At 41.9% G+C, this 24,830-nt stretch overlaps 1 protein-coding gene across 28 annotated transcripts in view; it reads right to left on the bottom strand.

Annotated features, from left to right (window-relative positions):
- The window catches only part of NCKAP5 (NCK associated protein 5), a 1,093,872-nt gene that overhangs the window by 132,740 nt on the left and 936,302 nt on the right, over positions 1-24,830 (bottom strand). For 22 of the 28 annotated variants that reach the window (XR_008711991.1, XR_008711992.1, XR_008711990.1 and 19 more), the window contains 4 exons: positions 22,480-22,581; positions 17,148-17,336; positions 6,144-9,901; positions 5,073-5,250 (listed from right to left, as the gene is read on the bottom strand). Coding sequence is in view for 25 of the 28 variants with exons in the window: in XM_055572827.1 (XP_055428802.1) it covers positions 5,073-5,250; positions 6,144-9,901; positions 17,148-17,336; positions 22,480-22,581 (4,227 nt within the window). In the remaining 3 variants the exon portion in view is untranslated. The remainder of the gene's footprint in view (positions 1-5,072; positions 5,251-6,143; positions 9,902-17,147; positions 17,337-22,479; positions 22,582-24,830) is intronic. The other 6 variants (XM_055572832.1, XM_055572849.1, XM_055572847.1 and 3 more) reach the window with 2 other exon arrangements.

Genomic DNA, 24,830 nt, shown 5'->3' with positions numbered 1-24,830 from the left:
GAGGGGAAATTTTGAATTGGAAGGGGATGGATGAAGAATCAACAAAGGAATGGAAAATAGGGTAGTGTCTTAGAATGGCACACTTGTCAGCTCTAATTATCCATACAAATAGATTTCAATGCAAAGTGGTGAGTAATTAAAAAAATCCATTTGCCTATGGAAATGAGGGGCATAATTTATTTTGGCAGCAGATTCCCCTTGCTAATTATATTTTTCATAGGCTGAAATTAAAATTAATTTTCACTCTTGATCACACAGGGGTTGGATGTTGGCAAAAGGTTGTGGAACTTCCAGGAGGCAAAGGGCTGCCAGCTTAAGAGGAAGAATTTGTCAAAGTGAATTCTTCATGTGGCAAAGCACTTCATGGATGGGAATGGTCACAAAACCAAAAAGTCTGATTCAGCAAACAATGGTGTTTAGAGATTTAGAATTTCTTCAGCCATTGCTCTACCAGAAACAGATACAAATCAAAGTCAGTAATGTCCCACTTGGTAAGAAGTATTAATGGCAAGTGATTCATGGACAACAAGTGTGGGCTTTTTTCTTTTGGCCACACTGTGGGGCATGCAGGATCTTAGTTTCCCAACCAGGGACAGAATCCATACCCTCTGCATTGAAAGCACCAAGTCTTAACCACTGGACCAGCAGGGAAGTTCCGAATGTGGGCTAATTTGGTTTCAGTTTGCTGCCAGTACTTTGGGCATCTTCTAATGGTGCATGTACCTTCAACTTTTGCCCATCTTTTGAGCTCTGCAGTTGTAGTCAAGAGCTTACTAAACACCAGTTTCCAAAAAAAAAATACCAGTGTCTAACAAGTAACTATTAAATGTCACTATGCCCATTATATTCTATTAACCTCTCCCATTAGAAAAGGCTAGGAGGAATGAGTTATAAAGGACACAGGAGGAAACAGGGAAAAAATAATTTACTGCTGACAAATATCTATATAATTTCAGAATAAAATCCAGCATTTGGGGACATCCTTCACTTAGAATTCTGTGTATATTTCTTCTTTGAATCGTCCTAACATGAATTGCTTTCCCAGAAAACAACATTTTGATGTTAAAGCTCATTGAAAAGGAAAAGAACATAATGAACCTCTGTGAGATGAGAGAAGTGATCTTTGGAGGGAAAACTCCTGGAAGGCATTACCTTTAGAAAGTCAGTCATTTAGAAAGCTTTGCAGGAGGAGGGTAAAATAGGCATGCTTCTTTTTAGCATCCAAATAGTATTTAGAACAGAAGTGTTCAATTAAAGATGTTGAAATTATGAAATTTTGCAGAACTTAATAAGATGATAACAATTTGTGTAATTATTGTACTATTTTATACTACTTCATCACCACAACCTTAATGGGATTGAATTTGATACTTTATTATTAGTATATGTGATTTTTTCCAGCCTATGTGACTGACACTAGGTAAAGAGAATACTCATAATTTAAATTAAAATACCCATATTAAAATGGCCTTATTTTTCCAGGTATATGATCTTGTTAATTTTGTTAGTGATTTTTATTTTGTCCAATGACAGTTAAATAGGATATGTTCCTTTGAGACTTCTCATTTCAGAAAATTATCTAAATTCATAGAAAGGAAGGATCTACAACCTATACAAAGGAGAATGCATTTCTTTCTGACTTATTTACTTAATACTGGTGCAATCTTTTCCGGGGATGCCTTTTTCCCCTCTTATAATGATTTTGCATAATTTATGTAAAAGTACAAAGTAATATGGCCCTTGTCAAAATTACACAAAAATTAGAGCTAAGTGGGCTGTAAATCATGCCATAAATGGGGACATAAGCCTTTAATTAAGGCTCTGAAAACAGAAAATATTTAATTCGGTAAAGTGTTAATGGGATTTTTACACATATTTTAGAAAGCATCTAGCTATCTTGAAAATGGATATGCAGTCACCAATGAATTCAGTAGAGGTGTGCTACATACAGGGACTTGTTATATTACAGAAATAATTTTTCTATTATATTACCATAGATTAAAATAAAGGTGTCCCAGGTGGAGCAGTAGTAAAGAACCTGCCTGCCAATGCGGATTGGCAGCACAAGAGACTCAGGTTTGATCCCTGGGTCAAGTAGATCCCCTGGAGAAGGAAATGGCAATCCACTCCAGTATTCTTGCCTAGAAAATACCATGGCTAGAGCAGCCTGGCGGAGAAGGCAATGGCACCCCACTCCAGGACTGTTGCCTGGAAAATCCCATGGAAGGAGGAGCCTGGTAGGCTGCAGTCCATAGGGCCGCTAAGTTGGAAACGACTGAGCAACTTCACTTTCACTTTTCACTTTCATGCACTGGAGAAGGAAATGGAAACTCACTCCAGTGTTCTTGCCTGGAGAATCCCAGGGACGGGGCAGCCTGGTGGGGTCTATGGGGTCACACAGAGTCGGACACGACTGAGGTGACTTAGCAGCAGTAGCAGCAGCAGAGCAGCCTGGTGGGCTGCCGTCCATGGGGTTGCAAAGAGTCAGTTACAACTGAGTGACTGAACATACAGACACAGATTAAAATAATGAAAAAGCTTTAGGACTCTCATGATTATATATAGTCTTAGTTTGTAAAGGGCAAGGATGATGGTATATTAGGACATAAAAATTTTTGGGGGGGCTGCATCTCACATTATTCAGAATCTTAGTTCCTGACCAGGGATGGAACCCATATCCTCAGCAGTGGAAGCACAGAGTCTTAACCGCTGGAACTCCAGGGAAGTTCTTGGTATGATTTTTGAAGAGTGATTTTATTCAGGGAAAAAGTATGCTATTGCTTTCATGCAAAATAACTACTGTGAGAAGAATTTTTTGCAACACACTTGTAACACAAGAAGCAGATAGCAAATTTACCTTGAGCCCTAGTAGAGGAAAATTCCCTTAAACTCTTGATTTTAAAAGGTTAATGAGCATTCACATCAGTGTGCTCTGGTATTAGAATGTATCTTATTTTGCATCTAATTTCCTTTCTATATAGGCTGATAACATATAATAAATAGGTTTTCACTGCTATTCTTTTAATAGTCCCAAAGGGGATTATGGCCATTGTCCTTTCTGGAATTAGTAATTTTAGTCCAATCCATGTTGATAATCATAGAGATGAAAAAAATTGCATTTTACATCTGAAAAAATGACTAGCATGTCAACTATCTAGGTTAATAATATTTCTTTATATTGAAAGCTTCCCAGCATGTTTTAATTTCCTCTTGCAGCTAACTAGAAAATTAGTCTATGAGACCCAGGTTCAATCCCTGGGTCAAGAAAATACCCTGAAGAAGGGAATGGCTTCAGAATTCAGTATTCACTCCAGTATTCTTGCCTGGAAAATTCCATGGACAGAGGAACCTGGAGGACTACAGTGCATGGGGTCGTAAAGAATCAGACATGACTGAGTGACTAACAGCTGATGGATTATATATACTTGGAGTGGTTAGGGAATCCTTGTTCTCAGAAAACAATAAGAGTGTTTCTTGCAGATACTCTGGGAAGATGAAATGAAACTTGTTACTACATTGTAAAAGACTGAAAATGAGAGAGCAAGGCAAATTACTTTCCCATTAGGAAGTAATAGGAAAGTAAAAATGAAATTGTAAAAGCCAAACAGAGTTGTTTCCCCCTCCCTCCTTTTTGGTATTTTTGTACAGTGAAGATATACCCCAAGTTGTCAGAACCATCTTAAATGGGGCATAGTTAAATTGAGTGCCTCTGATAAGGGGCTCTGCCAGGCTATCAAAGTTTTAGATCAGCTGGATTGAATTTCCAGCATATTGCACATTTCCACACATTTATTCTCTCTCTTTCTTTCAGTGACACTACAAGGGCAGCCTTAGATACACTTCTAATTTGAGATTTTATAATGCAAGGGACATCTACGTTTTCAAGAAAGGGTGATATCATGGAAGCCAAGAGCAAGAATAAGGGGAAAGAAAAAAAACTTTTGCAAAGAACATAGTCTGCATACCATTTCAGAGTCTGAAAAAAAAAAAAAAGACCTTGTAGCTTTTTACAGCAAAGAGGCAAAGAGGTGTTTGGGAAAAAAAAAAAAAAAAAAGCATTTAAGTGTACATTTGTTTCAAATTAAAGTGAAACTTTAAGGAACCCTAGAGTTTAATTATTATTAACTAATAATTAATAATAATATCAAATTGGATTACTACTAAAATCTCCTCTATCCTTGAACCACTCCAGAAAAACATGACTAATTCCTAAATTTTTCAGGTTTTCCTGAAAAAGGAAAGAAAAAAGGTAGTATATAGTATATTTTACAATCTTTTATTATGAGTACACAAATATATGGATATGGTAATTCTGAAAAGAGATTTTTTTTGTTCGAGTGCTTTAAAGTTTCCATAAAGGAACAATGAATATCACAAGATCAATGATGCAAGAACAGAAAGAATTTAAGGAGAGGAAGTTCAATTTAAGATAATTTTAAAACAAAAATATTTGAAACTAGCATATCCTGGGGAAACATCTTTTATTCATTTTTTAAAAGGAAATTACCCCCTGAGTTCTGAACCTCATAATTAAAAAACAAAATGATAGGGAGTCAAGTTCCAAAAACGATACCTTGAATCTTAACTCCATCTTAGGTAGGATTAATCAGTATATACAACTTAAGGAAAAAAGGGGAAATGCTTAAATCAAATCATCAAAATAGGCAATATTCTCCAAAATTGTTTTGCACTTTTATTTTTTCTAATCATTTTCATTCCCTTCTGAGTTGCTGGAAATGATGGAAATAATCACCATAACGAATTCCCAGTACAAGGGTACAACGTGACGGTGAACACCCACAGCATCACTGCCTGCACTGTGATCACACCAAGGTTCTGAAAAGAGAGCTACAAAAGAAAGCAGCATGGGTGGAGGGAGCTGGGACCCTTCCAGTCTAGCTGCCATCATTCTGTTACTTTGTCTCCATGACTTCTCTCTCTCTTCTCTTTGGCTTTATCTTTCTCCTTCTTGGTCATCTCTTGCCTGTATTTTCATCAGTAAAAAGTAGACAGAACCCAACTAGCCCCTATAGGGACCTAACACTTTATAACCAGGATGGTGAAGTACTTACCAGGGAGCCTTTCGGTTTTTCCATATCTGCTTTGGTTTTGATGTTTTTCTTGTGGTTTCCTTGAGTGCTGAGAGAGCTGCTGGTGAGACAGGAGCCCTGGGAGCTGACCTTTAACACACTCCTACAGGAGAGATTATTTGATCCACTTTCTGTCTGTTGAGCTGCTTTCTTATCAACTCTGCAGGTAGAAAGTGATTCCTCTGATCAATTACATTCCTCTTCTTCAATCACTCTATTTATCCCAATCCTTTAATGTTTAAAGTAACCTCCATATATCTCTTTGTCTTTAAACCTTTGAGTGGTAAGTGTCTCTCACTGGTCTTGGTCAAATCTGCATCTGCTATTCCAGCAGTGTGTCAATTTAGATTTGATAATACAATAATTTGTTTTTATTTTTATGATTGCTTGAGATGAGGTGGGGTATAAAATAAAAGCCTGTGAGGAGTGATTGCTAAATATATTTCTCTTTTTCTCCATTTTAACTCATTTCATATTGGTGTACAGCCGATTAACAATGTTGTCATAGTTCCAGGTGCACAGCAGGGCAACTCAGATGTACACACACATGCGGCACCCTGGAAGAGAGTGGAGACTGGGGGAGAATGGCTAAATATATGCTGGCTTAAGATCAGCAGAATATGTAATTATCTCTGGAAAGTTTTAAGTGTAAGTGTGCTTGGTACAATAAGTGAGATCAGCATCCTTTAAAATGTATGTGTAATTTTCTTCCATTTCATGCCATGTGGATCCACTCATGATTTCTAGTGTAGGTTGAATTTCTATCAACCTTGATAAAATTTACCATTCTTTAATTTCAAAGACCATTGGTTTGGTTAACAGAGTAACATGGACTAAATTATCATTTTATTGCTAACTTTTATTCCATTGTTTAAATTCTGGCTAATGTATAAAAGATTGCTATGATGCATTCCTGCTTGTCTGAAAAACATGCTTGACTGGTATTCAATATGCAGGAGACAAAAAGCTCTCCTGGTTGGTGGGGGGGGGGGGTTGGGGTCCTGCACGGCTCTACACACTGCCACCCTCTCACTCTTTTTGCCAATACACTACCTGTTCAGAAGTTCTGTCATAAAGGTATCTTTCGCTGAACATGGAACAGGGCTGGGTCTATTTCTTGATTCAAACTTCACTTGATCATAAATGTCTGGCGGTGTTTTTGGGTTATTTCTGTTTTGCAAACCACTGTCTGGACCATCTGCCAACTCGATATCCCTGTGAAGTTCATTTTCCATCTCACACTGTAGCTCAGGCTTCTTTTTCTCTTTCTTTCTCTCTGATTTCAGCTGTTTGTTTCCAAACCCTAAACCTTTTGCATCTTTCTTTTCTGCTTTGGTTTTGGAGACATCCATCTTCCTGCTACTGAGAGCCGGGAGTCTGCTCCTCCGAAAACCGAACCAGCTGGCAAAAGAAGGCCCCGGCTTCGGTTTTGCTTCCACAGAGGTGGACTTTGTTTGCACTTGGCCCTTTTCCACATTTTCCTGAATGCACAACATGACCTTTTCTTCAATTGTGGGTGAGAGCGGGGCTTCTGGGCTTACGACACCGGCCCTGGTTGTAGAAGTGTCTGGATACCTTCCGGAAGTTTCTAGCCTGGAGGTCCTGCTTGCTGTGAAACTGCTGGGATGTGGCGTCCTCCCCAGGCTCTGTGGGCCTCCTGAGCTATCTGTTGGGGTGAGTGGGCACCTGCAGTGGTCGCTGCCTGGTTCCTCAGGTACCGTCACCCTGGGGCCTTCTCCCTGGGCATAGGCCTGCTGCTCTTCTGTTCCAGCTGGGGTGAGGGGCTCCTCGGATTTTGGAGGGATCCTCAAAGGCAACTTGCTTGGGCTCCCATGCTGACTGCTGGAGCTGCCTGTGCTCCCCAAGGAACCCTGCCTGGGGGAAGGATGTCCCAGGGGCCTCCCAGTGCTGGGGAGACCATCAGACACAGGGGCAGACGCACTCTTGCTGGGAGAGCCTTCGGTGGAAGAGCTCTGCCGGGTGAGGGAATTGCCTCTCTCAGCGGTGTTGGTAATAATTTGAGTCCGGACTTTGCCCAGCCCTTCTGTGGGGGGTGTGGGGGGCTTTTCCCCTGAGTGAGCACTGAAACTCTGGCTGCGGGCTTTGGCTCCATTCATGCCTAGAGCTGGTTTCAGGTGTGGTTTGCTGGAGGACAGGGATCTTTTCACAGACCTGTTTTCTACTCCATCTTTTCTATCAGCCCCAGGCATGCTATTTTCCAGTGACTCTGGCATTGCTCTTTCCAGGGGAAGCCCTTCGGCCAAACTCTCTTGTGCTGGTAAACTCACTGGAGACGTATTTCTTTCCCCTCCTGTGGTCTCAAGGCTGGCTGGATTTCTGGAGGCCCCTGGCTTAGCCTTGCTCACAGCCACGGAGGTTTTCGAGGCTTCATTTAGACTGTCTTTTTCCTGTTTCCCTGGCACCGTGGAACTTTTCCTGAGCAACTGGGGAGACTTCATGAAAACTTTGAGCCCAACTGGGAGGCGAGTTTTCAGTCCTCTCTCATGAAGGTTTTGACAACCATGTAGGGGGTTATGGCTTTTGAAGGATGCTGATGATAAGGGACTGTTAACCTGAGATGATGGTGACTCATTTACCCCTAAGAAGGAAGGCTTGGAAGATGCAGAGACATTGCCATTCAACTTTTCTTTTCTCCCTGGAGACACACCTTTGGAGGACGGTATTTCCAGTGGCTCACGGGAGGAAGCATAATTCTTGGGAGTCTGTAACCCTGTGTTGTTCTGTGTGGTCCCAAGTGTTTGGTGAGGTGGGGCTCTGGGGACATTTCTCTTTGGAGAGACTTTTGGGGGCTCCGGGACCATCACAGCAAATGAGCTGGAGGGGCTGTGAGCAGGGCATCTCATCTGGATTGCTGTTTCTGCGGAGGGTGGTGAGGGAGTGAAGATGGGCTTTTTGAAGGCCACAGACGGTTTCTTCCCCTGCACATCTGTCAGGGTCTGGTTAAAATAAATAACAGGAGCAGAGGATCCTTTCAGAGGGGGCGATTTCAATACCATTCTTGCTGTCTCGTTGGAGACCCTGCTTTCGGATTTGGCAGATGAAGGTGGTGGCAAAAAGTCATAACTGGGCCTGATGAGTAGGGAGACCGACCTGCCTGGAGGGGATGGTGGGGAGGGCGATTTCACCCCGGCCTCTGGCCCTGGATCACAGTGTTTATCCCTCGTGGGGGGCTCCCCATCGTCACTCCGCTCAGTGGGGGGCCTGGACAGCAACTGTGATGCTAGCATCTGACTCTTGGAGCTCTGGACCCAATCCCTTCTGCTGGACATCTTGGAGCCATGAGGAAGCTGGGTGGGGGGTTTCGGAATGTGTGAATCTGGCTGCAAATCAAAAAGGGGAGCTGGACCTTCAGTCTTTTTGAACTGTGAAAGTTTCCCTGGAGCTGGTGGTTTCTCAAGAGTCACTGGGCCAGCTGAGGGCAACATAAGGGAGGCTTCAGGCTCCCTTACTTTCGATTTCTGAGGTGAAGACTTGCCCCTGGTAGGTATTTTTGTCAGACTTTTCTTCTGACAGACGCCTGTGCCCACAGATGGCCGAGAATGACTCTGGCATGGTGTGACATGTGTCGGTTTGGCCAGTCTTTGAGTATTTTGCGTCACTGTCCTGGGGTGGAAAGACACAGCAGGTGTCACGGCAGGATCATCTACCTCATCTTGTGGAATGTTTCTTTCAGTTTCCTCTTCAGACCTCTTTAAAAAAGGGTAGTCTCTAGCTGCAGCCCCTGGCTGTAAATGAACAATTCCCTGAGGTGAAAGTTCAGTGTGTTCCATCTGGGGCCCAGCAGGGGCCTGATGGATGGAAATCTCCTTTCTGGTAACAGTAACAAGGCCAGTCTGGTGAGAGCTGAACTCAATGGGCTCGCCGTCTTCTGCATCAAATATCACAGTAATACATTCTTCTGAGGAAGTCCGTTTTACAACCCTCTGTTGCTTAATGAAACTAAACGTCTTTGGCCTGCTCTCTAAATGGACGGGTACTTGGTTTTCTTCCTCCTCGGGAGACCCACGTGAAGGTTTTTCAAATCCTGTGAGGATATCCAGGTTCTCCGTGGACTGGTCGGTGTCTGCGGTTGCAGACACATCTGAAGGGCTTTTCTCATCACTGCTCTCGATGTGCAGCTCATCCAGGGTCTCCGGGTCATCGGTGTCTGAGGGCTGAAGACTGAGGGCCTGGCAGCCCTGGCTGGGTGAGACCTTCTCTCTCTGTACCCGAGGCCCCTGCACACCTGGGCACAGCTTCTGCTCCAAGGGACAGTTGCTGGCACAACCGGTCAACTTCTCAGGCCTCTCCCTGGAGTAGACCGAGGAAGTGACTTCTGAACAGTGTTTGCCATTCAGCTCCCAGCCAAAGAGGCTGTCAGAGACACTGTGGGTTAATTTACAACTGTGCAGCCTGCAGCCCTGGTTTGGAACCACTTGGACGGAGGCTAAGGAGGAAGCGTCCTCATCAGCCTCATCATGAGAATCCGTGTCATAAACAAATGCCTTGTGGGGATCCGTGCAGGGGCTCCCTGTGTCTGTGGGTTTGCAGGGTGGATATTCCTTCAGGCTGCTACTTTTAATTCCTGGAGAATAGATTCCTTCATTGGAGTTCATGCAATCTTTATAACCCCATTTGGTTATCACTGATGGGGGTTCAAGTAACACTTTACGCTTCTGGAGCTTTCTTAGTCCTTCCAAAATGTGGCTTTCCTTGATGCGAGTCGGAGGTAGTTCATCTGTAGGACTAGCAAAGCCACTCGGGAGCGAAGAGTCAATACTTAACCTTTTGTCCCAATTTTGTGATGACTGCTAGGAAAGAAAGAGGAGATATTAGACATGATTGAGCCCTGTGGATCACCAGTTTATAGAAGGTAAAGGCCATCATTAAACTTAGTTCATCCTCGTGGTTGATAAATATTAACATATAAATGTATTTATTCATTAGTTAATGCAAACTAGTTTATTATGTAGCAAAACTCTACTTTGCCAGGTCCTGAATTAAGGAGTGCATGCTATAGATAAGTACAAGATAAGGACCCTGCCTTCAAGGAGCAGGTGACCCAGGAGGAGTTGGGCTCAAGTACTGTGAGTCAAGGGAGCAAATGAGACATAGAAAACTAGTAGGTACTCTTGAGTTACAGAGGAGGGAGACCACATGTGTGTTTGAGAAACCACAAAAAGCATATGAGAAGTTCTCTCTATTCTTCTCCTTCCTTCTTTCCTTCCTTCGTTTTTACAACAAACTTAGCCCTAGAAAGATGGATAGGTTTGCCTTAGTTTAAAAGTAGAGGACTTCCCTGGTGGTGCAGTGGATAACAATCCACCTGCCATTGCAGGGGACACGGGTTCGATCCCTAGTTTGGGAAGATCCCACATGCTGTGGAGCAGCTAAGCCCGTGTACCACAACTACTGAGCCCATGTGCTGCAACTACTGAAGCCCGTGTACAACTCCTGAGCTCGTGTGCTGCAACTACTGAAGCCAATGTACTGCAACTACTGAAGCCCGTGTACCACAACTCCTGAGCCCGTGTGCTGCAACTACTGAAGCCAATGTACCGCAACTCCTGAGCCCGTGTGCTGCAACTACTGCCCTTGCACCTCGTGCCTGTGCTCTGCAAGACAAGCCACCAGTGAGAAGCTGGTGTACCACAATGAAGACCCAGAACAGCCAAAAATAAATAAATAAATAAAATTTAAAAATATATATATATATATATTTTTTAAACTAGAGGAAATAATTTCCAGGTAGAAGAAATGGAATGGCAAAGACCTTAATTGGAAAAGTATGTTTAAGGAACATTTAGGGAATAATCAGAAGACAGTCTAGCTCACTGTGCAGCGTTTATGGGAGGTGAAGAGGGTAAGAGGAAAAATGAGTTGGTCCAGGCCTTATAGTCCCTTCCATTCTAACAACTGAAAGTTAGAATGTCATGCGGCTTCAAGACTTTATTTGATAGGCAGTGAATATCCATGAAATATTTATACACACAGAGCAGCTGGCCATTTGCCGTTAGAACCCATAGCAATGATTGACCTACTAACTTTGAAAGGTCAATTTCCTGTTCTTCATATTTCTCCAAATACCAGTATTAGTTCTGGAGAAGTGACCAAGAAATGACATAGAAAAAACATGGCATTCTCCTCAGACATTCACATTTATCAAAATATTGCTAACAAGAAACAGAATGGCAGAGGAGGAAACTCATGCTGACCAAGCATCTGCTGTCTACCAGCCACTGACCCAGTGCTTTGACTTAATTTTCAGAACAAGACCATGAAGCAGACAATATCAATCCTATTTTCAGAGGAAGGAAACTGAGATTCAGCAAGATCTGTCCTTTGGAGATCATACAGTCAACGAAGAGCTAGTGCAGAAGTTTCAACTCTGGTTTTCTGGGCCTTTTCTATGACTCAGTTCTGAAGTGGCTGCATGGGGATCTGACCCAGGCAGTCTGGCTCTAAAGACTGCACATTAATCTTGAAGTGATACCGCTAGAGTCAGGCTTAGCCTCTGTTCTCCCCTCTGTATTAGTCAAAGTCATAATAGAGACCATAGGTTACTCCAACAGCCCTCTTCTGAATGAAAGTTGCAGAGTTTAATCACAAACTAGCACTCAGGGAAATTAGGAGGCTCAGAACTAATGACTTTTTAAAAAAAGGCTGTATAATTAATGCCGAAGAATGTCTATGAATGAATCTGATACATGTTCTCAGTACCAATCTTGGCTAAGAGTTACAGCTCCCGTTGGCCTCTCCACTAGCTGCCCTGCTATCCTGGGACCCTAAACGCTCATGCATATGCTCATAAGCAGACATCAACTCAATGTCACAAACTTACTTTGGAATTTCAGATTTTTACTAAGCCAAGAGCATTTGCTTGCATTTGCTTACACTGAAGACTTTTTTTTTTGTTTTGTTTTCATAAAACTGACCTTTGCTATCAACATGTCTTTTTTTTTCTATTTGTTATATAAATATTTAATTGTAAATCAAATTATATATATTTTGTTTGGAAAATTCTCCAGGATCAGAAGTTGCTGTGGAGAGATCTATTTTGGTGATGCTTCCCTTCCCCCACTCCTTCTTCTCTGCTGTGCCATTAAAAACTTCTTTGGAAAGCAGAAAAAAAAACCCTTTAGTGGGTATTATAGACTGACCAGTGAATAGACTGCCACAGCTTGGGTTTCAAAGAATTTCCATGATTCTGATGTCACATGCACAATAAAGAAGAGAAGCCAGATAGAAGTACTCCATCAAAGCTTGAAAGGGGCAGATTTGTTCAAGCCATAGAAGATGTGCTCTGCGTCAGCCCACCCACTTCCTTCCTGCCCCACAGTCTGCCCACGCTCCGGTATGATTCATCCCCAGGGCCAGCAGCTGCGAAGCTCCCAGGGCCCAGGCTCCCTACCCTGTGAGATTAGCCACATTCCTCAATCTGTTTTCCACAGAAGGTTATGGTACTTAATAACTTGAGAAAAGTTGGAGATAATCTTGAAACCTGAGAAAGAGAAGCACAAGTCTCCTGTTGGGGAGGTGGTGGGGTACAGCTTCTTATTTTTTGCAGGAAAGTCAGAAGAGAGTTGCTCTGGAAGGAGGGTAGTGGCTGAATGATGCTGCTGCTAAAGTAGGAGCCTGGGTTTAATGTCCACAGTTCTTTTCTATTTCTTAAATAGATAATTGTTTCACACATTCTTTTTTGTTCCTGTTTTATTAAAGGATGTTCTTGGTCTTATGGGAAAAATCCATCCCAACACCTGGGACTCTTCCAATTTTTAGACTAATTCAAAATCTAGCAGAATAGTTGAGGTTCTGGAGCCAACTGCTCAGTTCTACTTACTGGCTATGAGACCTTGAAATAGACGTGTAATTTCTCAGGACCTCAGGTTATTCCTCTGTGAAAGAGGGGAAATAAGAAAACCTAAGTAGTAAGTTAGTGGGCCTTAGAAAGCATCACTACAAACAAAGCTAGTGGAGGTGATGGAATTCCAGTTGAGCTATTTCAAATCCTGAAAGATGATGTTGTGAAAGTGCTGCACTCAATATGCCAGCAAATTTGGAAAACTCAGCAGTGGCCACAGGACTGGAAAAGGTCAGTTTTCATTCCAATCCCCAAAAAAGGCAATGCCAAAGAATGCTCAAACTACCGCACAATTGTACTCGTCTCACACGCTAGTAAAGTAATGCTCAAAATTCTCCAAGCCAGGCTTCAGCAATACGTGAACCGTGAACTTCCTGATGTTCAAGCTGGTTTTAGAAAAGGCAGAGGAACCAGAGATCAAATTGCCCACTTCCACTGGATCATGGAAAAAGGAAGAGAGTTCCAGAAAAACATCTATTTCTGCTTTATTGACTATGCCAAAGCCTTTGACTGTGTGGATCACAATCAGCTGGGGAAAATTCTTCAAGAGATGGGAATACCAGACCACCTGACCTTCCTCTTGAGAAATCTGTATGCAGGTCAGGAAGCAACAGTTAGAACTGGACATGGAACAACAGACTGGTTCCAAATAGGAAAAGGAGTATGTCAAGGCTGCATATTGTCACCCTGCTTATTTAACTTAAGGAATTCCCATGAGAAATGCTGGGATGGAGGAAGCACAAGCTGGAATCAAGATTGCGAGGAGAAATATCAATAACCTCAGATATGCAGATGACACCACCCTTATGGCAGAAAGTGAAGAGGAACTCAAAAGCCTCTTGATGAAAGTGAAAGAGGAGAGTGAAAAAGTTGGCTTAAAGCTCAGCATTCAGAAAACGAAGATCATGGCATCTGGTCCCATCACTTCATGGCAAATAGATGGGGAAACAGTAGAAACTATGGCAGACTTTATTTTTGGGGGCTCCAAAACCACTGCAGATGGTGACTGCAGCCATGAAATTAAAAGACGCTTACTCCTTAGAAGGAAAGTTATGACCAACCTAGATAGCATATTCAAAAGCAGAGACATTACTTTGCCAAGGGTCCGTCTAGGCAAGGCTATGGTTTTTCCTGTGGTCATGTATGGATGTGAGAGTTGGACAGTGAAGAAAGTTGAGTGCTGAACAATTGATGCTTTTGAACTGTGGTGTTGGAGAAGACTCTTGAGAATCCCTTGGACTGCAAGGAGATCCAACCAGTCCATCCTAAAGGAGATCAGTCCTGGGTGTTCTTTGGAAGGAATGATGCTAAAGCTGAAACTCCAGTACTTTGGCCATCCCACGTGAAGAGTTGACTCATTGGAAAAGACTCTGATGCTGGGAGGGATTGGGGGCAGGAGGAGAAGGGGACAACAGAGGATGAGATGGCTGGATGGCATCACCGACTCTATGGTTATGAGTTTGAATGAATGAACTCCAGGAGTTGGTGATGGACAGGGAGGCCTGGCGTGCTGCAATTCATGGGGTCGCAAAGAGTTGGACACGACTGAGCAACTGAACTGAACTGAAGTAATAAGTTTTCATGATCATTAAATGAGCTAGTGCTTATGAAGCGCTAACAAAGCTGACACATGGTAATTACTCAGTAACTAGAGCCATTTTCCTCCATGAAGGGCAGGCTAGTGCATTTCATTAAAGTTTCATTTCTGCCTTTCTGTTTCTACACAAAACAATACTAAAAATAAAATACTTATAAACTACCAAAGAGCCAATGGTCATATATTTATTATGGTGTAAGCTGAGCGCCAAAGAATTGACGCTTTTGAACTGTGGTGTTGGAGAAGACTCTTGAGAGTCCCTTGGACTGCAAGGAGATCCAACCAGTCCATCCTAAAAGAGATCAGTCCTGGGTGTTCTTTGGAAGGAATGATGCTAAAGCTGAAACTCCAGTACTTTGGCCACCTCATGCAAAGAGTTGACTCATTGGAAAAGACTCAGATGCTGGGAGGGATTGGGGGCAGGAGGAGAAGGGGATGACAGAGGATGAGATGGCCGGATGGCATCACCGACTCGATGGACGTGAGTTTGAGTGAACTCCGGGAGTTGGTGATGGACAGAGAGGCTTGGCATGCTGCAGTTCATGGGGCTGCAGAGAGTCGGACAAGACTTAGCAACTGAACTGTACTGAACTGAAGCTAATATTCATGTTCAAATTTATATTGTATGAATTTATTATGCCAGTTAATACTAAATGAGTACTTAGTACATGGTAAGAACTTAAGTTTCTTAAATAATGCCATTGAAAGTGTTTTAATAGGACTGGGTCCCTGAGAATTAAGACTTTTCTCTGGGGAATGTGACAGGCATGCTGGTACTCCATGTGAATACCATTGTGAGTTGGGACACTGTTAAATTTCCAGATGATGTCTATTGGAGTATGTAAGAAGTGTCTTAAGAACCTTATTCCTCCTTTTTCAGGGAACAGATGTCTCTAAAAGATCAAGGTTTGTTCTAACTGGAAAAATTTTAGCCAAAAGGAAAAAAAAAAAGAAGAAGAAGAAAGGCTGAGAGGGAGAGAGGAATAGTTGTGAATGAAAAGTGCTGAGCGAGGCGCCCTGAGAGCCAGCAATATTCAGAGACAAAGAGAGGGAACATCCTCCCGACCATCTCCCCAGTCTGCTGAAAGCCAGGTAACTAGCAGTCATTATTCAGAATTCTGAACATCTTAGAAAGAGCAGTTTTGATAACACCCCAGGCTCTGCACTTTGCATTGTAAGTCTGAGTCCAAGGGAATAAACTCTAAATTCAAGCTTGAAATCTTTTTCTCAGTTCTTGTTCAGAGTATGACAAATGCCCTCCCTCACCTGAATTTTCTGACAGTTATAGACGTTCCCTGGTTTTTTGCACTTCTGACATTATAAACTAAATTTATACAGATGAGAGAAAACTGACCTCCAAATATTCAGATTCAGGGCTTCCACACTCTTCACTTTTCTTTTTCTTTTAAATTAGTTTTTATTGGAGTATAGTTGCCTTACAATGTTCTGCTAGTTTTCAGGTGTACAGCAACGTGAATGTTATATTATACATATATCCACTCTTTTTTGGATTCTTTTCCCATAGAGGCCATTATAGAGTATTGAGTAGAATTTCCTGTGCTATAGAGTGAGTTATCATTAGTTGTCTATTTTATACATAATACCAATAGTGTATGTATGTCAATCCCAATCTTGTTTTTCTTTAATATAAGGAAACTGTGAAAACAGCTATTCCAGATTCTTGACTTATACTGGTGTGCAAAGATGTTTATTCAAATCATGAAGAAATCTCTGTCATATGAGCCCACTTAGCAGATGCAAGTCATTCTAGTCACAGGAGTTATTTAACAATCTGGTAAAGAAACTCCTGGCATCTATGTGGAGACTTTCACTGAAGCTATGGTGCTTGAAATGTACCAGAGCATTTTCTCTCTGTACTGTACCTCCTTCAATTTATAGCCAATTAGAGTTTTATGAGGCTATTGCATTGAGTAGAGGAGGTCAATATATTACATTGCTATTTTTGAGCAGTAAATTTCCACAAAGCTAATGAGACTTCCAAAACTTATGGTCATTTATTCTGAGAGAATGCACCTCTCTCCCTATTCTCCAGAAGAAAACCTTCTCTTTGAGGTTTCATAGGGCGCTCAGTCTGGGATGACTTGGCCTCATTCAGCCTGATTTGCACTGGACATCGACAAGTCTCTCCGAGCATCACAGCGATAGAGAATGTCTATAAAACTAATTGAAAATGTCTGAGTCAGTCTGAAGCATGGTCAGTTCCACTAGGCCAGGGCTCCCACTCCAACTTGATATAAATCTGTGAACTTGGTGGGCTCCACCAAAGCACAGAAGCAAACTGTCTTTCTCTCCCAAACTCCCTCCCATAATGTCCTCATCATCTGAGATCAAGTCATCATTCCACTCCTCTCCGGCTGTGTGACTTCTAGCAAGAAACTTAACCTTTTAGAGCCAATCTCTCCTTCTGTGTAATGAGGAAGATAATATCTCCCTCCATGGCTTTGTGAGGTGTAAAAGAACAAGGGCTCAGCAAATGCATGTTTCCTTCTTGGCCTCCCTCCCACCTTCCGCCTTCCTACCAGAAGAGGCTTTTTTCCTGGTTCCCTCTGATGCTGCAATGCCCCTGAAGGAGCCTTACCCTTTTCCTGAGGGTCTTTCCATCATGCCACGTGTAGGAGGAGCCGCTGGAATACTCGCTGCAGGTGCTGGAGAGAGACAGCTCACTGCTGCTGTAGCTGCTTCGAGGGCAGAGATGACCAGAGATGGCAATCCCCATGCCAGGGCATTTCAAAGCAGGGGTTCCTGCTTTTGTGTTCAGCTGGCAGCCCTGAAAAAGCAGGACAGCTCTGAGCTAGGACTCTGCTTAGGGGAGAAGAAATACCAACTCAACATCATAATGAGGGAGGCATGAAAATAGTACTGTGGTGAGAAACACAGACTTCGGGGTCGACAGACTAGGGGTTTGACTCTTGACTCTGCCTCAGACTAACATGTGTGGGAAATTATTTAATCTCGTAGAGCTACATCTCCTTTTCAAAAAGTGATAACGCTGCCTACCATATAGGGTCCCTGCAAGGACCAAGTGAGGCTCTAGATGAGATGCATGCAGCACAAGATTCAGCTTAGAAGCAGGTGCTCAATTATTATGAGCTGCCACCAGCATTAGGCAGAAGTGAGATTCATGGGGTCGCAAAGAGTTGGACACGACTGAGCGACTGAACTGAACTGATGACCATAGTAGTTTCTCATTTTATCCAGTCACACTGGTTAAAGGATCACATCAATATCAAGTCATGAATCTAATGTGAGAAAAGGAAGAACACAGAGCAACTTCTTTGGCTTAAGAGTTCATGGGCATGAGCCCTGGACTGGAAGTCTAGCAACCTGGTTCTCAGGCTATACGTGCCACCAGATATGAGATACAGAGCAAAGAAAATATTTAACTTCTGTGGATCTTAATGTCTTCCTGTGTAGGGCGGGCCAGTGCTACCAGATCACTGCTATGATCCGTATGGCTCTGATAACATCACTGTAAGTCTGGGATCAAATGCCCAGGAAATTATGTCCTGTAGTGAAACACCAAACGAAGGAGTCAGGAAGCTCTGCTGTGCAGATTCCAGGACTTTTCAGATCAGATCAGTTGGATGTTCAAATGATAAAGAGTTTCACATCAAACAGATCTGGGCCCAGCAAGAAGGATCCAGGCAGTTAAAATTCTAGTGGGTCTGCACAAGGCACAGGTGGCAAAGCCATAAACATCCCAGCACATCTTGACAGCCACATTACAGGCCCCTAATGTAACAGATGAAGCTCCACTAACTGGATGGGCTAAATTAATTTAGCATCCTGATCGCAAGAATGGAATCTCTCCATTACAGTCTCATTCCTGTCCCCTATCTAGAAAAGCTTTGTCTCAGAAACTCATGGATGGGGGAACCATCTGTCTTCGTGTCACTGGCAGAATGGCAAAGCCTCTTACTTATGCAGTTTATTGACACTTTATGGGAGCCTTTAGTACCTGAGTACTTATCACCGTTCTCCAAATGCAATTTCAACGACGATGACTAAACACCAGTGTGGGGAAGGAAGGTGATGCTGTCTGGGAGCCTTTGTGGTCAATAGGAAACCCCTGCATCAGTACAGAGGGCACGTTTAACCTGCTCTCTCATCAATATCCATAATGCTTAATAATGTTAGATTTTCAATATCAGGCATCTTCCTTGCTATTGATACTTCATTTTGACTGCCTAATAATCTCTTAAAGTGGTCTGAAAATGCCAGGGAATTTTACTACTCTATTTTTCCCCCTGAAATTTGGCTCTAAATATAACTGAAAGGAGAAAGTTGTCTTAAAATCCAGCTTTCAGCAATATCTATTGATTTATGAACTTATTTATTGTCAGATGCAATTTAGTTAAAGGGAGTTCATGTTTATGTCTCTATAGCTGCCCTCCACACATGGTCCCAGTGTCAGGAGAACAGGCTGAAGGTTTCAGCCACTGCACACATCTGGAACATGCCAGAAACAGACTTTCAGAAACGGCACATCACAATCCACTTCTACTTGTGTGCTTTCTTTCTTCTCCATCCCATTCTCTGATATTTTGTTACTTGAGTCAGTAGGGTGGTGGTTTTTATTTTGGATGACCCCTCCTCTGAGGCTTTCCCAAGGGCTCAAGCAGTAAAGGATCCACCTGCCAATGTAGGAGATGGAGGAGATGCAGATTCAATCCCTGAGTTGGGAAGATCCCCTGGAGGAGGCAATGGCAACCCACTCCAGTATTCTTGCCTGGAGAAGCCCATGGGCAGAGGAGCTTGGCAGGCTACAGCTCATGGGGTCATAATGAGTGAGACACAACTGAGCAAGCGACTGAGCATGCACCTCTGTTCTGATGGTGGTGTCTACCATTCAGGGAAATATTATGTCTGTGTCTTTTGAGGCCATCAGATCTAAACTTCTCCAGTGGCCTTTCTCACACACTGCACAGGTGTTAGTCACTGTTTGCGTTCTACTTTTCTCAACAGTACTGAAGCTTATATGTGATTTCCCTCTGTCTTTCCAACCTTTACCATTTCACCTCACCCATCACAATTATACCTATTTTTATAGCTCAATTCCCAGGCCTCTTTTTAACAAATATGCTTCTCTGCCCTGTTATCAACCCTGTGTGCACCTCTGATAGATGCTGGATTACGATGACAGGAAACTAGAACACAGAAGATGTGCTAGGAGAGAAAAGCATTGTTGTCTCTCCCTTGACCTTGAACCTGAGATGCCCTGACATGACAGAGGGTACTGTGAGGAAGTGGGGAAGGCCCGTCAATGTTATATGGAGGCGGGCAGGGCTGGGGTAGTTATATAGAAAAGTGTCCTTAAGCCAGGCTTTTCATACTTTAATATTCACATGAGTCATCCCAGATCTTGTTAAATATAGATTTGCTTTAGCAATTCTGAGGAGGGGTCTGAAATGTAGTATTGTAAGAAATTCCCAGATGCTTTGAGGCTGCTGTCCAGGGCCTGTGCTTTGAGTAGAAAGTCCCTAGCCTAGGAAGAGCTTTGAGAGAGGATAACCTCTCATGTGAATTACCTGGTAGCAAGCTGTGTATCTCAGTCTGACCTGGGCTGTGCTGAGCAGGATGAAGGCAGGGGTCTGAGCCCTCCCTGGGAGCAGAGTACTGGAGAGAGGGTGTGTATAGTGGGCTGATTACAGAGTAATTCCTTGACAAGAAGACGAAGGGGCTAGTCCTCTCTACTGGGAAATTCTCCCACCTTTCCTGACCTTGGACAATTGATGTTGGAATTTAAGAAGGGACTCAGAATCTCTGACATCATGACTGAAAGTGAGCTCCTTTCTCCTGAGGTTTCTTCCCTCATTAGCACATGATTATCATCAGGATTATCTGCTCATTTATAAGGTCATTTATAAGGTTTAAATCCTGGCTCTCTCACTGGTTAACTCTTTGATTTGGGGAAAATTACTTAATTCTTCCACACTTTAGTTTCCTTTTTTCTAACCGGAGATAATGAAAGCTCCAATCATATAAGATCAATGTGAAGAGTGATGGGCCTCTGGCAATCAGTAATTGTATGCTTCCCAGGTGGTGCTAGTAGTAAAGAACCCGCCTACCAGTGCAGGAGATGTACGAGACTTGGGTTCGATTCCTGGGCTGGGAAGATCTCCTGGAGGAGGACATGGCAACCCACTTCAGTATTCTTGCCTGGAGAATCCCATTGACAGAGGAGCCTGGCAGGCTACAGTCCATAGAGTCGCACAGAGTCAGACATGACTGAAGCCACTTAGCATGCAGGCCCTCATGCTTAATGACACTAAGTGATTATTAGTAACAATAAAGTTTAGTAACTTTTAGGTTTTGCTACTATTACTAAAAAGTTTTTTTTTTAGTATGTGTGTGTCTTGGCTCTTCAACAAAATTGTACTTTACAGCCTCCCTAAGGGACTCTGTATTACCTTTAACATGCCATCATATATGATCTGTGATGAGAAAGTCAAAAGTGGGTGTACTTTGTTTCTGGGGATCACTGATGTGACCTGGACAGGCACACTAGCAGGTACTTATCTCAGCTCTCATTCTCCATCTCTGCCATGTTCTTCTGAGGCTGTGACATGGGGCCACATATTTTAGAATAGAAGACAGCCAGAGCAGCAGAGATCTCACTATGGCCCCAAATTCTCAGCAGGTACTGTGTTATGTACATGTCATATGTTATCTCATTTAATCCTCACGACGACTCTCAGAAATAGAACAGAAATATCATTCTTCTCATTTTCCAGATGGGGAACCTGAGGCACTGTTGAACTGAAGCTTTAAAATCTTGTCCAAGGTCACCCAGTCAATACAAAGTTCTGATGTCAGGCCCAGGTCCCAGCCACTATGCTATAGCCCTAAGTAAGGCCCTTGACAATAAGCAGAACTCCTGGACATATACAGACTGCCAAGCATCCTCCTGAGAAGAGTTGTAATAGATAGTTATTATTAATAAAATTCTTGTTTGCCTAAAGATGTATGTTGGTCTCCATTGCAACATTACCCTAATTATGTTGACTGAATTGACAAAGTACACTGTTTGCACTATTCAAAGTGTTTTTTTCCCATAGTGTATTTTAGATTACCACCTTGAAGCACTCATGTGCTTTAACATACTTATTTTGTGAAATGCAATACAAAATCCACAATTTTAGTTTTAAAAAAAGGAGAGAGACAGAGAATGAAGGCAAGAATTTCTTGGATTAAAATTTGCAACTTAAAAAATTCCTGATCTTAAGGCCATCTTTTATATTGGATGGCATTAGGGTATTACTCCACTGACATGCAATTCCAACCTAACTTGAGAATATTCACTTTTGATATAGACTCTCTACCTATACTTATAAATTTATACAGTAAACTAAAAGGCCAGTTATCCACAAATGTCCATCAGTCATTGTTTTAAGACTAACATTTTTCATTATATATTTGACTCTTGTATTTTTCAAGCTATCTTTTTTTTTTTTTTTTTATGTCAATGAGAGTTAAAAAACCACGCTGGTTAAAGTTTTGCAAAATAAGCACAAAGCTAACCCTAGCTAAAGAAAAAAAAGTACAGCCCATGAATTTTTAAAAGTTCATACATAATATATCATAAAAGTAAGATGAGTAATATGGGACATGGGCTTTAATAAAAAGCTCCTTGACCATTTCTCTGTGACTTTGAGATATAATCAATACCCAAAAAAGGTATCTTGGGGACAAGGCAAGATTTATAATGTTTTTGCTGAGAGTGACATTTTCTACTTACTCTATCAGCTGGGGGATATGATGCTGAATTGCAGAGAACACAAGAAAGGAAAGTATTTTTATCTGCCTGACAACGCTTCAAGGGTGTGTTTTATGGTTCACTTGTGACATCAGATTTGATGGAGGAAAATAACCACCTGAACAGGTGTTCTGAAGGCCACAGGGAAACTCACATGCATTTCAACATCAGTTCCTGAGTGCGTCAGACTCTGGCTTCCTTCCACATCTGAGAGTAAATCCCCGGATGAAAGATCTAAGATGCGTGAGTGAAGTTTCTGGGTAAAAACAGGCAGAAACTTTGAACAGTGTTGATTTAATTGTTTGTTTCAAAATCCTGCCTCAAACAGGTAAATCTCAAAAGAGTTGACATTTCTAGATTAGATAACACATATCCTAACCCAAAAAATGTTTATCTGAGTTTATTAGTGTTCTATATATACACATGTGCAAATTACAGCTTATAAACAATAATCACACTTTCACAGTCTGTCAATATGTGTTGGAAAAAAAGTAGTAAGGAAAAAGAAATAGGAAGAAAAATGTGAATACCCCAATACACTTATTAGCCAGCATGAAAATTAACTTTTGATGTTCACATTATGAAACACTCACCATGTTAACCTTATTATGTTGAGCAGTGGTTAAAATTTGAGCAAATAATTATAAAAATGACCTTATTTCTAAACAGCATTGATCTTGTGAAATCTTCCCTTGCACACATTTCAACTCAAAGTCATTAAAGTCATCTGTTAGGAACAATTAATGTGAATAGAAAATAATTGCATCAGGGATCTGGGGACTTGGAGGGTTTCATGCATTAATATTCACATGCTATTCGATTATATACTCAATTCTTTATTTCAGTTTTGCTTGGGTGGCCTCCTAAACCAGGGACATTTCACTATATTAATCTTTATCCTAATTACTAAGGCTTTTCTGTGGACATTAAATTTGATCTGTTTAATTGCAAATACAATAAAACTTGTGATTTATGTCTCATGTTTCTGCTAGGCTGATGACATTTTTAAAATGGTACTTGCAGCCTGGTTTGTCTTGGTTACAACTTTTGTGACTTCAGACACTAAAAAATCGAATTGAGTAAGTAAATAATGTGACTGAGATGGCTCCCTCACCTCTGAAAAGTTTTTCTATTCCTTTGTCTCCCAGGAAAGGCCTTGCTGCATGCTGATGTTGATCTGGGAAATGACTGATTCTCTGCCATTAATTCCTGCTAGGATCATCTTAGCGTGCAGGGGTTGCCGGACAGTCACGTTGTCCCAGCAGATCCATCATGTTGTCAGCAAGGACGTAAATGCCTCTAAAATGAGGCCTGTTTTACTCTGTTTCCCATTTGACTTTCTTCAGGTTCAACTCGTGTGAAAGCCCTCCATACGTGGTTAGTTGGGAGGTTCGTGGTGGTTCGGTTGCTAGTCATGTCCAACACTTGCGATCCCACAGAATATAGCCCATAAGTCTCCTTTGTTCATGGGATTTCCGAGGCAAGAATACAAAAATGGGCTGCCATTTCCTTCTCCAGGAGATCTTCCTGACCCAGGGTTCAAACCTATGTCTCCTGCATTACAGGTGGATTCTTTATTGCTGAGCTTGGTTAGTTAGTCACAACAAATTCCATTCAGCTCTCAGGATGAGCATGGTGGTAGGGCTGTGCTGCATCCAATTGCAAGAATAAAGGCATTTTCTTTTTTTTTTTTCCTGCTATGGGTCAGTTCTCCTTCTTATCAGTGGAGCCTCAAACCATTTACTTCAGACTTATACTTTTGCTTCTCTCAACCTGTGTTTGTGGAGTTTTTTCACCAAAAATGACATAAATAACTGGTTGTTCATTATTTTGAAAATGATAGTTTCTCCAAGAAAGTTAAGACATAGGTAAGTAGCACCAGGATGTTGTTTCTGCACAATTTCTATAATGCTTATCTCAAGCATTCTCTAGAGCATGAGTTCCCTGGGACCAAAGATCCTTTAAGACTCAAGACTTGTCACAATGTGAATACTCAGTAAGTAACTGCCTGAGGCTTCTTACAGCCCATAAAGAAGGAGCTATCTATATTTTCTCCACCCAAATCTGGGTTTTAAGGACTGAGAGAGTGCCAAAAAAATGATAACATTCTGACTTAAGAACACATTTATCATTATGCAAAGAGTCCAAGAAGTTATGGGAAATGGCATTCAACAAAAGAAATGATGATTTTGAGTGGTATATCATGTGATTTGGGGGAAGAGTCCTTATAGATTAGATATCTGACTTCTTATTTGGTTAATGGTTATATTTCATTCCTTTTTACCAGATACATGACGCCATCATTTTGCGTTCAGCATGAGTATGTGTATATATAAACTCATCGTCCTAAATGATGTTATATTTTATTTTATTTTTATCCAAGTGGTCAGGTTTCCCAGGTGGCTCAGTGGTAAAGAATCTGCCTGCCAATGCAGGAGATGGAGGTTCGATTTCTGTGTTGGGAGGGTCCTCTGGAGGAGAAAATGGCAACCCACTTCAGTATAC

This window comes from Bubalus kerabau, chromosome 3, assembly GCF_029407905.1.
Source record: "Bubalus kerabau isolate K-KA32 ecotype Philippines breed swamp buffalo chromosome 3, PCC_UOA_SB_1v2, whole genome shotgun sequence".
Taxonomy (NCBI): Eukaryota; Metazoa; Chordata; class Mammalia; order Artiodactyla; family Bovidae; genus Bubalus; species Bubalus kerabau.
The sequence above is the reverse complement of the archived record's forward strand: the minus strand, read 5'-3'. Positions and strand labels throughout refer to the sequence as shown.